The 14,148-nt window shown below is 39.6% G+C and overlaps 1 protein-coding gene across 1 annotated transcript in view; it reads right to left on the minus strand.

The window, feature by feature from the left end:
- The window catches only part of Pde3a (phosphodiesterase 3A), a 278,475-nt gene that overhangs the window by 41,915 nt on the left and 222,412 nt on the right, over positions 1 to 14,148 (minus strand). The window contains exons 3-5 of the mRNA XM_075982396.1: positions 9,463 to 9,714; positions 8,933 to 9,087; positions 4,906 to 5,030 (exon numbers count right to left, since the gene is read on the minus strand). Coding sequence (XP_075838511.1) covers positions 4,906 to 5,030; positions 8,933 to 9,087; positions 9,463 to 9,714 — 532 coding nt within the window. The remainder of the gene's footprint in view (positions 1 to 4,905; positions 5,031 to 8,932; positions 9,088 to 9,462; positions 9,715 to 14,148) is intronic.

Genomic DNA, 14,148 nt, shown 5'->3' on the forward strand with positions numbered 1-14,148 from the left:
AGAAATAACCTTCTTTGCAAGATAGAAATAAAGATGGAAAAGAAGGAAGGAATTATACGATTCTTTAAGGGCCTTCAATTTAAAGTTTAGAAGGAAGATATCTAATTTAGCATTTACACACACACACACACACATACACACGAACTGAATGAGGTAAACCTGCATACTTTTTATATATTTATCTTCATTTTTTAATTGAGTAATTTTAAGAGACTCCAGGAATAAGACACATATCGTGAAATACAAGTCCCATAACAATTTAAATTATCTTGATATGAAACACTTAAAATATTGATAGGCAACAAATAAATAATATAACTTTTAAAGAGTCTAAAATTCTGATTTATTTGAGTAACCTAGCCTTTGCCTCCTTGTACGCTTGTTCCTAAGAGCCTGAGAAAATGTGCTTCACGGCGCAGAGGCGACCAAAGGGAGGAATACTGCCCAGGAATTCTTTAAGGAAACCCATTTGCTTTTCATTGTAAAATCACCCAGTTTAACTTTAATTGAGCATGAAAGAAACTAGGCTGAAGAGATAATTCAGCAGCTAATAGCATTCACTGTTCCTTTGGGGACCTAAGTTAAGTTCCTAGCACCTATATCAGGAGGCTCCCAAGCAGCAGTATCTGCCATTCTGGAGGATCTGGCATTTTTTTCTGGCCTCTTCGGGGATCTGCATACAGGTGTACATATACACACAAACACATGAACACACATGTACATAAACAGAAACTAAATAAATCTTTAAAAAGAAAGAAACCATCTTTTCTGACAAATTCATGCCTCTGTACCAATGTTTTAGTAAGAACAATACAAAAGAAAAAACTCACCATCATATAAAGATTTTTTAAGTCTAGCTTAGGGATGTAAGACATCTGGATTCACCACAAAAGATAGCCCAGACTTACAAGACCCTAGCCGAGGATTACTACATAAGCAGCAATTATGAATCAGAATTTGAAAGCTGAATGATATAACAGTAGTTCCCCATTTTTATTTAGTGACTCATACTAGAAGGCTAAGATTTAACATTCAAATCAGGAGCTCTAGAGATGCTCAGGGGTTAAGAGTGTGGCTGTGGGACCCAGGTTAGGTCCTAGCACCCACATGGCAGCTCACAATGAATTGTAACTCTAGTTCAAGGGTGTCTGATGATCTTTACTGACCTTTGCTGACGCTGCACACATATGGTGCACATACATACATACAAACACTCATATAAGTAAAAAATGCAAATTATACTTAACTCTCCCGTTGCTATGCTTTCATCAGAGGACTCCTGTGTGATCTGATCCATGTATTTTTTTTTTTTAGTTGTTGGTAAAGATTACTTATGTTTCAGTCATTTCAAAGGAATGCTGACTGAGGGAGCTGGGAACATACTTCTTACTTGGTTTGTGAAAAGAACAGATTCCATAAGTCTGATTTGTACAAAGAACATATCTTTCCTCCACTCTGGACTCAGATAATGCATCCTCAGTGTGCTGACCCATGGGCACCTCGAGGCTCAGGGCTCTTACATTCCTCCTCACACCTCCTGGGTTCCCATATCCTTACCCTCTTCCATACAAAAGATCTTCCCCAGCCTCTTCATTCATGGCTTATTGAAAAGTAGTTGGGAAAGAAATAAATTGCATCAAACACAGTTGGGTACTTGCTTAGCTGGGGCAGCCAAAGTCCATGACATCAATGCAAGGACAATAGGATTTCAAAACTGAGGTGGAGGCTTGTGGAACACACGTGATACTGCTCCTTGGTAGAAAGAGACCATTGTGGGCAGAAAGGGGGAGGTGGTAGAAAGAGAGAGAGAAGAAACTAAATTGGGCAGTGGTGATGCACGCCTTTAATCCCAGCACTTGGTGGCGGGGGGTGGCAGAGGCAGGCGGATCTCTGAGTTCAGTGCCATCTTGGTCTGCATAGTGAGTTCCCCAACAGGTAGGGCTACACATTGAAAATCTATCTCAAAACAAAAATAAAATAAAATAAAATAAAAACAAAATGTTAAGATAGAAGAAAGGGATGAGCAATCAGAATTAAATGTATGAAAATGCTATGAACAAACCTGCTTGGTGCTAATCAAATCAAATGAAAACACACAAAACCAGAAGAACCTAACCGACCAGGGAGAACGAAAATCTAGGTTCATCTGATTCTTAATACATTTCTATATGTTGGCAGAATTGTTAGTGATTGATTTGCATTTGGATATTTATGGATGAATATATACGGATGTTACAAAATCCTTATTCTGTGATGATAGCAACCTAAGTGCACCTCAATACAAAGTTCCTTCCAAATAATTATAACAGGAAGACATCAAGCCCTTGCCGACAGCAGTGACAGACTGTCACACTTGGGACTGATTTTTACCATTGCTCCTTGGGGCATGCTGAGTGGATGTTTTTCTTGAGTTTTGTTAGACAGTAAGATACAGGGAGTAAGATGCAGGGGCATGTCAGCCACAAAATGTAGATTAAAAGCGATTTGACTTTAAATTACATGTATGTGAGTCTGTCTGTGTGCATGACATGTATGTGGCTTGTGTGCACAGGTGCATCCAGAGGACAAAAGAGGGCATTGGGTTCTTTGAAGCTGGAGTTACAGGTGACTGGTAGCCACTTTCTATGCCTCTGGGAACATAATTCCTATCCAGCTTTGGGGAGCTTTGTCTTTTCAGGTCTTCAGGTTTGGCAATGGATATGCTGAGCCATGTTGCAGGACCAATTTTTAGCTTTTTTTAATCTAACCAGTTAGGCTATTTAATAATTGTAATTTTGGTCACTCAACTGAGAGACCACATGCTTTCATTACCTTGTACCCAGCCACATTATTCTAATTCCAAACCATATCAATTAATTGGTCTTGATTCTTTATTCTTTTTTACTCTGAAAACAAGAAGATAAAAGGAAGGGCCAAAGATGAATTCTAGGCCTCAGACAAGTTATTTCACTTTTCTATCTCTTGATTTCCTCCTTTGAGCTCTTTTGTTCATCAATAACAACAGCACTAAAAGGTCACATAGAAAATAAACATTTCTTTTTTGTGCTTTTGATGTGTGTGTGGTGTTTATGCCTGTGGTATATGTGTGTGTATGTGTTGTGTATGTAGTATGTGTGTGGTATGTGTATATATATATTTGTGGTGTTGTATGGTGATATGTGTGTTCATGGACAGAGTATTTGCACATATGTGTGTTGATTTCCTTGCTCCTCATGCATATTCATGAGGAGGCCAAGAGAGGGTGTGTATTTGTGTTTGTCTCATGGCATCTCAGCTAATCAATAGTCTCCATCATCTTGCAGTGTCTGGTCCTAGTAAGCTTCAAGTCTAATGATGTTCACTTTACAAAGCTTAACTTTCACTAATGATGTTCACTTTACAAAGCTTAACAAACCTCTCCATAACTCAAAGGTCCATAATATGTGCAGGAGAGTCAGACTGTCTTTAAAGGTTTCTTTCAAACAAACACATTGGTTTGAAATAAATGTTTCTTTCAATACAAATAAACGAACTCTGGGAGAATGTATATTTCTACACTGAGCAGTAGAGATTTTACGCAGATTGAGTGATGGTTTTAAGAGGGGGTACCAAGTGGGAAGTGAATAAACAGAAGCAGATGAGCAACCAGGAGTCCTTCCCTAAGTCCTATCTATGTCTTAATGCCATGTTTGCCTTTCAAGGCATGTCCTAGAATATCAGTGGAATGTGGGCAACTTTGAAATGGTTCATATATAAATGTCACAATTTTAAGGATGTTTGGTCTGCCTCTGCCTGTTATATGCCAATTCATATTAAACCTATCTTTGCATCCTTAAGAACAGATAGAAAAGATGAGAAGAAAGGGGGAGGGAGGGAGATAATGAAGAAGAGAGGGAGGGAAGCCAGCAGCAAGAGAAATATCAAGGGGGAGGAAGGAAAAAAAAACAAAAGAATAAGGGAGGAGGAGGGAAGTCGGGGAAGAGGGAGGAAGGGAGAGAAGGAAAGATTTCAAGGTCAATGCAGAGATGCAGATTGGAGGAATTAGGTTCCCAGAAGATGGCCAGAGTAGGTGAACCACAATCCTGACAGCCTTTCCCCATCAAAGCTCAATCTACTGCCTGTTGGCACACAGAAGGCTACAAATCTGAGCAGAGGACCCAGCTACCACAGAGGCTGCCAGCAGAGCTTTTAGTAATGTCATGGGGGTGATGACATGGATCTTGGAGCTCACAGCTGCTATGGCAGCCAGACTTGCATGTCCAATAACACAGTGAGAGAAGAGGGTTCTCCTTGAGCCAAGACTCAAATTCTTAAGCCGCTGAAGACAGAAGGTTCAGAAATTGAAGCAGAAAGTAACTGAAAACCCCAAGAAGAATTTCTACAATGCCATGAAACAAACATTCACTGTTTGTACTTCTTTAGAGGAAGAGGTCAGAGGAGCAGCCAAGGCCCTCGCATGGATTCTGAAAGGGAAACTCAGAGACAAATGTAATAAAGTGGTGTGCAAAAGCCGCAAGTGTATGTGTGTGCGTGTGTGTGTGTACGCACATACATGCCGTGTCTAGGGACGGCAGAAGTGGGATCCCATTGAGGCTAGAGTTAAGGTGGTTTCCTGACATGAGTACAGGGAAGCAAACTCTCATCCTCTGCAAAAGCAGAGAGCCCTCTTAACCACTCTCCAGTTCCAAGGCCATGAACACTCGATCCTCCTGCATCAGTCTTCTGAATGCTGGAAACATCGTTGTATCTCAGCAAACCCAATTTACAGATCCCAGCATGAACCTGAACTTAGATTAAGCGAGGTGAATCTTCCAATTCCTTCCACTTTCCCAACTAAAATCTTATTATTCATTTTAATGCCATAGTTCATTACCACAGTGTACATGTAGAAAATGGAACTGTACACCTGGAGTGTGCATTGCTTACCTGGCCTGTTTTGTTTTTTAGCTTTTACATGGTTAGCTGCAGAGATGGCATAGGATGAAGTGAAGGATCTGCTCTTGGTGAGAGTCGTTGATACTGGGGCATTCCAAGAGTCGGGATTCAGAGCACTACAATGACAGCAATTAAAGACCACAGGGAGATTAGACATCCATTGCTGAGCACATCTCGCCACAACCCAGCCACCACCTCTGCAACAGATACATTAATCTGAGTATTTGTTCTCAAATTTCTGCCAGAATCACTTAACTTGCAAATGATAGAATAAGCTAAGTCCAGCCTCCATTGCAGTTGTGTATCTATTCGTCGCTCATCAAACAGAGAGCAAAGATGGCGTTCCCAATCTATCCAATGCATAAAACCACCACACATCCTCCTACAGGTGTAGTCATGTCCTTACGGATTTTTCAAAAACTATCTAGAAGATTCATTGACTGTGATACAACTGTCCTTTTAGGAGCAGAGAGAGACATAATGTATATTTAGGTGCTCTATGTTATACAATATTGTTGGTGACTAGACACTCCATAAATAGCATTTGATCAAGCCATTAAATGACAATGTCTTGCTGCAGTACTTCCTTATCAGTTTGAGCACGAGAAGCAGATCTATAGACTGTCATTTCTCTGTCAGCAACTCAGCATTGACTCAGAAAACAAACAAACTAACAAACAAACAAAAACGTGTTAGCAGCAGCCTATAACAGTGTCCTAAGATTTCTTTCTACTGGTGATACCTTGGAAAGAATGTGCTGACCTAGTCACACCCCATTGAAACACATTCATGATGGACATGGTACTAACATGCTGATCACATTATGAGGAGAAAGGCTACAGGTTCTCTTTACCTAGGCAATGTGTTTATCAACAGAGACTTGATTCATCAAGTTGCTTCCTGTAAACAAATCTGGAATCAATAAATCCACAGAGGACTAGGCACAGAGAAGGTAGCAGAAGCCATGTAATTAACGGCATAGGATTCCTGGAGGTCTTCCACACCAAAATTTCTCTTTACATACTGCCTCAAACCTTACATGTGGAAACAGAAACATTATCCACCCTAATTTGGGAGAGAACAGAATCCAGGAAGTTGTGCAGACAACCTTGGATGCCTCCCAGTGAAAAGTGCTTGGTCTGTGTTTTGCCAACACCTGTGAGTTCTTTCATGCACCAGTAAATTTGGTCAAGGTTAAAATTCTAAAATTTGCAGATTGAACAGGATGTGTCCGATCTGTCTGGGTGGCAAACTGTAAATAATCCTAAAACTGATAGAATTATGAATCATGGATGTATAGAGCTTTTCATGTAAGATGTATAGTTAATGAGGGATAATTTAGAGGTGGCCCTGAAGAACAAGGATTCTGCTTCTCCCATAAGACACCAAATGTCCAGAACTCTAGCAAAGGATGGGACTTCATGAGTCCCTTCCCTACGAAATTTTTCTTCAATGGTTATATTTTAAAAGCCCCCCTTTGTGTTTACTTTTCAATAGCAACTCTACCACATACATGACAAAAGAGACATTTGAAGGGAAAAATGAACTTTTGCAATTGTCAAGAACATTTGAAGACTACAAAATGCTTGTCTCAAGGCATCTTTAAAATTTTCATTTTTAGCTTTTCACAAATGTTTGGAATTTTGTGAATGAGATTGAAAAAAATCTTTGTATATTAGATAGTCAATGATTTCTTTGTGGTATTAGTCTCTGTTCACCCATTCTGCTTGCCTGAGTAACTGCTAAAATTAACTAGGAAAAGATTATGTAATTCATATTGTCTATCTTTTCATTTCTTATATTAGTGGTAAATTATTACTCATCCAGGCAGACTTTTTGAAGAACTCAACATCATTTAACATTTTAAAAAGATAACTTATTGAGGCTCAGTCAAAAACTGCCTACCTGTGTTCTTTTACATCCAATACACATTTAAATGGGGACTTTCAGAGATGGCTCAGTGGTTATGAGCACTGGCTGCTCTTGAGGGGATCCTGGTTCAATTTCCAGCATCAACATGGCAGCTCATAAACATACTCAGGTTAGTTTCAGAGGATCAAATACCCTCTTCTGACTTCCCAAGGTATTATCCATATGTAGTACATATATAAATGCATGCAGGCAAAATCACAAAAAATTAAAAAAATACTTCAAAAGAAGTGTTTTTAAAAAAATAATTAAAATGTGTTTATTTTGAAAAGTTTATAAAATAGAATGCAATAGAGTCAAAATTAATATCCTACTTACATCTACCCTACTTTAACCTGCTATATATTAGTCTTTCATATTATACTATGAATAAAAACACCATAAATTAATAATGAACAGGTAAGAACTGAGATTCAGGGCCGCTCCAGGACAATAAGTAGAGAATTTCCAGTCATTCAAGAAAGAAAAAGAAGCCGGGTGGTGGTGGCACATGCCTTTAACCCCAGCACTCCGGAGGCAGAGGCAGGCTGATCTCTGGGAGTTCGAGGCCAGCCTGGTCTACAAGAGCTAGTTCCGGGATGAGCACCAAAGCTACAGAGAAACCCTGTCTCAAAAAACCAAAAAGAGAGAGAGAGAGAGAGAGAGAGAGAGAGAGAGAGAGAGAGAGAGAGAGAGAGAGAAAGACAAAGAAGCAATAGATATGTCTGGAGCAGGGCCAAGGAAAAGAAGTAGCTTAAAGGAAAAACTAGGGAGACATTCAAGCAACCAGTCAGTTTAACAAAGCCATCACAGGGTGAAATTCGTACAGTGTTCCCAGTGATACTCTGATCCTCTCAGCTGTGGTCTGGGAGGGTGACTATGCAGTCCCTGGCCAGAGCAGCTCTTCAGGAGCCCATTGGTAGAGCATTTACTGGATTTCAAAGCCCAGGGCTCAAGTAGATTAGACACAGAATGCTAAGGGTGAAGATGGCCCGGTTGCTGGTGAAGACGCATGAACAGGTTCAGTCACTGTTCTCTATGTGTGGGAGAGAAGAACTTCACTAAATGACAAGGAAGTCTGTCCTCACCCAAGTCCCAGGATTTGAGGAGCTGCTCTTCCCACGCTCAGCTTGCCACCTTGTTGTCATGAAGAGGAAACTATTTCAGGCATGACTATTAAATATTTACATGCAGACATGGATATTTTCAGTCATTTGGTCAATATAAGCTGCTATGTATATTCCATAGTTCTGGAATTATAGGGTAAAAATTATTGTAATTGCTGATGTCATATAAAGTGTTCTAATTTTCTTCCAAGTTGTAAAACAGAGACAAAGTTGCTCTCTTTAAAAGCACATTTTAGTAGTGTTTTCTTACAGATTCATTTAAGATTCCAATGTTCCGGTTTCTTTAGCCTTTTTCATTTTGGCCTTTCAGTCACTAATAGCATTTGGAGCTTAAATTTCCCACAAGGGTCATGTGTTAAAGGCCGAGTCTGCAGCTTCAGAGAATGGACCTTGAAAGGTAATTAGGCCAGTGGGGTTGATCCTTTGTAGGGCATATTAGGATGTGAGCCTTCCTCTTCTGTCCTGTTTTTCTCCCTTCTGTCTGTCCTGGCAGCATCAATGTGTCCAGGCTCCTCTGTCCTGGTGAATTATGACTCTAAAGTCCCAAAGCAAAATCTGAGATACCACAAGTGGGAAGCACTGAAATAATCCTTAATCTATATTAGGCACTTGGTCAGTGATGGAAAGTGGACTTATACATAAAATTTTAATTTACTATACTGTTAATATTCTACATAAAATGCAAAACTCATAGTATGGCTCAGGGTAAGAGAATTTGCCCAGGAAACATGCATGCATATGTGAATGGACACACACACACACTTATACATGTTCATGCATACACACAGACATGCACACAAGGAACAGATACATACATATGAGCACATATATACAAATATATAAATGCACACATATACATACTAAGTGCATATATACGTATTTACAGTAACTCTGGCTCATCTCTCTCCTCTTGGACTCTACGATTCCTTTTCAGCAAGTAACTCCTCTGAGGAAACATAGAGCCTGCAGGAATGGAATCTAACCTGGGCACAGGTGCTTCATGAGGCTTTATACTGGCACTGCGGTCTCTCCGCACTGGTGCAGGTTCCAAGGTGGGCAGACCTGTGGCAGAGGTGGTGGTTGTCCAAGTCGATGAGACTCTTCTCAGCAAGCCTGGGGGCAAACTTCTTCTCAGGCGCTAGAAGGAATATTCACTTTATCACAACCATATTGTCGACCACTAGTTTTTATGTAAAACAATGGAAAGAAGCAAGGCAAATGGGAACAGTTGACAAAACAGTACAGGTAGAATTTCATCTATTACTATCCTGGAATAGAAAGAGAGACACAGGAGTTGAAATGAGGAAGGCAGCGAGCAGCAAGTCAAGCCTGGTGTTCACTGGGAAGTCTCAGGAGGTGAGGGACAGAAGCAAACTGGGCTACACAGCCACTACTCGGTCCCCAGGTCTACACAGGAAGATGCTGCCTGCCACAGTTCTCAGAAATGGCAGGGAGGAAACCTTGGAGACTATGGAAAGATGAGCTCAAACCAAACCCTTCATACCACACCTACCTTGGGAATGGCCAGTTTGTCTTTCTCCAAGCCCTCCTCAGAATCAGAGCATGTATTCTCGTTGAAAGTTACAGTGGGGTTCACTCTGGGCTTGTGAATGGCTTGGAAGGTAAGCTGGGTGCTTAGCAGGTTGCTTACAGCCCTCAGGGATGTACACACATTTGGAGGCAGGGAAGGGTCTGCAAGGAGGTCGGTAATGAGGCCATGGGCCTCACCCATCACGGCAATATCCACGGTGATGCTGGTTCCTGACTGAGACACAAGAACAGGAGATCAGGGATGGTGAAAGTGTGGAGGTGAAGTGAGCTAATACAGGCTTCCTGGCTGCAAAAGGAATAGTTGTCAAGGACGGTGAACACATTCATAAACTTGATATTCAGGCAGCTGAGGCAAGGGAATCATGAATTCTAGGGACAACCTGGGCTATGTAGTGAGACCCTGTCTTACCTCTGCACTCCATTAGACATCAAAAGCAAGGAAATTGAGCTAAACATTTCAAAATAGTAAATTTCAAGTCACATTGCTGTTTTGATACTAAGTTAAAATTTGCCATGGTTGTTTTTGTGGGTCCACACTTCTTAAAAATGTTACACCTTTAGAAAATATATATTGACCCATAAGAATCACAGATAGAGGTCTGAGAGATATCTAAGTGTTTGGGAGCATGTACTGCTCTTAACAGAGTGCCCACATGATAGCTCCTAAACACCTGTTACTCTGTTCTATTTGGTCTGGTGCCATCCTCTGACCTCTTACGAAACTTCAAGCAGGTGATATATATCAGTGATTCTCAACCTTCCCAATGCTGCAACCATTAATACAGTTCCTCACGTTGTGGTGAACCCCCAAACAGAAAATTTTTATCATTGCTACTGTAAGCCTGCTACTGCTATGAATTATAATATCCTGCATATATGAATCTGATATGCAGGATATCTGATGGGGTCATGGCACATACTGAGAATCACTAGTGCACCTATAGCTATGTAGGCAAAACATTCACACACATCACATGAAAACAAAAATAAATAAATATTTTAAGAACCATTTCAAACAGTTATGCATGTGATCTATTAATAGATTACATATTGTATAATATTCAAATCAGGGTCAGTACATCTTGCCCCTAGAATGTTCATCATTATTCTGCATTGAAAATATTCGAAGGTCTTTCTTCCAGCTTGTTAAGACTCACAGGATATTATCCTTACTTATAGTTATTCCACTGTGCAGCAGCAAATGGCAGCTTCTTTCTCTGTCTGAGGCACATTTTTCAATGTTCGAGTTTGAGGAGGAATGAGGCATATATAGCAAGACTAAAACACTTGGGCTGCCTCTTACGACTACAGCACTTGCCTAGCCCTGGGTTTCGTGCCAGTATCATTACCGTCCCATGCCATAAAAACAAAATATTTCAAAGGCAGAGAATTTGAGGGAAAAAGAGAACCATCAAGCAGTCCTCACGAACAGTTCTTTATTATCAGTGGAAAATTTCATCTTGAAAGTACCATTAACAAATAAGAGAAATTAGCCTATAATATTCTTTTCTTGTTGTATGTATGTCTTGATTTTAACTCAAGAAAATGAATGCCTGCCATCCCAGACAGAAGTCAGGAGTTTAAGGCCACTAAAAGGATTTTTAGTCAGTTTAAGGCAAGCCTGCATTATGTGAAGTGGCCTTTTTCTTAAAAACAAAGAAATAAACCAAAACAAAATAAACTATTTTCTTCTCTAATCATTAAAATGTAAAATAATTGAACAAAATCACCTATTATTACCAAACTTTGCTAGACTTATAAAAAATATCTAGGACCAAGTATTTACAAATGAATGTGAAAATTGAAGTGTGCTGTTAGTAGCTTTAGGATAATTACACGTCATACAGATATACGATATTTATGACAACATTCATAAAAGTAGCACCAAATAGGGTTAGAACCTACTTTAGCAATACGTATTATCGAGTTCATCTCATATACTTGTAGAAAAATCATCCAGGGCATTTCTGTGCAATGGAAATTATTCTCCCCACCTATACTTTTCTGATACATTAATAAGACAGGATAGTTTGAATGAGAAATGTCCTCCACAAGTTTAGACTCCTAAACACTTGGTTCCCAGTTAGTGACTCTGTCTGGAGATATGCAGGGAGGACATTCCTGGGGGCAGACTTTGAGCAGTTACAGCCTTGTGTCCCTCTTCCCTTCTGCTCTCTCTGCTTCATGCTGGCAGGTAAGGATGCCACCATGCCTCATCTGGCATGATAGATTCACACAGCTCTGAAGACATGAGCTAAAATAAACTCTTTCTTTGATTAGTTGCTTACTTACATGATGTTTTGTCACAGAGACAGGAAAGCAAATGACACACATGCCCTAAAACACTGTACTGCTTCCATGAAAATTTGAAATTGAACTTTAATGGACAAAATTTTAAGACATTTTGAAAATGAAAAAAATATCTCTATCTCTATCTCTCTCTCTCTCTCAAAAAAAAAAAGAAACACAACAGGTGCACTCATAATTAGGTTATTTTTTTTAAAAAAATATATAATTGATAGACTATCTAATAGCTTTATCTAAGTTTCTACTTTTATATCTTAAATATTTTCATTGCATTTATTTATGTGTATGTCTATGTCCATGTATGTATTAAGTGTTGTATGTGTGCTGTGTGTGGCATGTGGTATGGGTGTGTATATGTGTGTGGGGTATATGTGTGTGTGAGTATGTGCATGTGTATGGTGAGTATGTGTGTATATGTATATATATACACATAGGTGCCATGACTGATGGAGGAAGGTCATTGGTTAATTAAATAAAGAAACTGCTTGCCCTGATAGGTTAGAACATAGGTGGGTGGAGTAAACAGAACAGAATGCTGGGAGGAAGAGGAAGTGAGCTCAGAGACGCCATGCTCCCCTCTCCCAGGTAGACGCGATAGCTCTGCTGAGTCAGATGCATGAAGCTCAGACCCAGGATGGACGTAGGCTAGAATCTTTCCCAATAAGACTGATGCTACACAGATTATTAGAGATGGGTTGATTGGGATATGAGAATTAACCTGTAAGGTCTAGAGTTAATGGGCCAAGCAGTGTTTAAAAGAATACAGTGTCTGTGTAATTATTTCGAGGCATAAGCTAGCAGGCAGCCGGGGTGCTGGGGACACAGCCCCACCGCTCCTATTACTACACATGACACAAATGGGAGAGTGCCAGAGAGTAGTATCCTGGAATCAGTTCTCTCCTATCATGTGAGTGGCAGGGATCAAACTCTGATTTTCAAGCAAGTACCTTTATATAGTGAGCTCTCTTGCCAGTCTCTATTTGTTTATTTTAAATACAACTTTTTAAAAACACAAGCCATCTATTACATTTTAGTTAGAGAAAAATATCAAAATTTTATGAAGCATCTTTAAGAAGAAAAAGAATTCACGCTGATAGGTCAGTGTTAATGCCACACAAACTTTATAGTGGGTGCTGTGTTGATGTGGTACAACGTATTAAGTTGACTAAATGGGCCATGAGAAAAAGGAGATATAAAATTGGGGGCAGTGCATGTGGGGTAAGTGGTAGACCTGGGAGAAGTTAGCAGGAGAACTGGGGAAGGTTTATGATCAGAATACATTGAATGAGTGCATGAAATTCCCAAAGAACCGATTGAAAACACTGTAGTTAAAGATTGTTGTTGATAAAAGCAGTAGGTGCTTTGTGGCATTTTCTCTATACTGTACAGTTCTATAGCAAAGACCCTTTTAAAAAAGCAGGCAAGAAACAGCACAGAGAAACTGGGATCAGCAGAGGAGCCAGCATGAACACAATTTGCTTGCTTGAAAAAAGGAAGCAGCAGCAAGAAGAAAAGAGTCCACATTGTCACTGGCATGAAGTCATGCTCAGCTTGACTGGCATTTGAGTTTAAGAACATTATCATAAAAGAGTTAAAAGCTGCATTGTGCATAAGAACTTATCACTACCCTGTTGGCTCAAAGACCTAAGGACGCCACTGAAGCATGAAATGTAAGACTAACAATCAAAATTGATTGCCCTGAACCTGCCAAGAGTAACCACACATGAAACGCTGAGAGGTACTGGCTGCTGTGCCAATAAACAGCAGACAAACTGTAAAGCCATTTGCATGTTCATGGAGTAACTGTTAACGAATTTCAGGCAGTGGGACTTCCATCATTGAGATGGTGTTTTTAAATTATGGAAAATGTGGAAAAATTGCATGATTTACTCAAAGGGTATTTTCATGTCTGTTCAAAAAGAAAATAATTAAATTTCTAAGTATCTCAATAATAGTGATATGTTTCATCTAGCTGATAAAAATGTTTGATAATAGTGACAATAAACACTAAGATCAGGCTGATGCAAAGGCCTCTCAGAGGAGAAGTTTAAAACTATCAAGCTGAATTCATCATCAGCATAGTAACCAGCTACAGTAGCCCCAGACCTCAGAGGGTCTGTGAAGGTAGATGATTAAACAAGGCTTAAAACAAACAAACAAATAAATAAAAAGGTCTCAAGCACAACATAAAACATTCTAACTCATACTCCCCTTAGAACAAAAACATTTATATTTAACATTCAGAAAACACAATTCTAGAAACACTGTTTAATGACAACTGAACTTGGAGCCCCACCTTTAAATAGAAGTCTGGTGTTTAATTAACTGCAATAAACAGTGG

Source organism: Microtus pennsylvanicus, chromosome 8, assembly GCF_037038515.1.
Source record: "Microtus pennsylvanicus isolate mMicPen1 chromosome 8, mMicPen1.hap1, whole genome shotgun sequence".
Lineage (NCBI taxonomy): Eukaryota > Metazoa > Chordata > Mammalia > Rodentia > Cricetidae > Microtus > Microtus pennsylvanicus.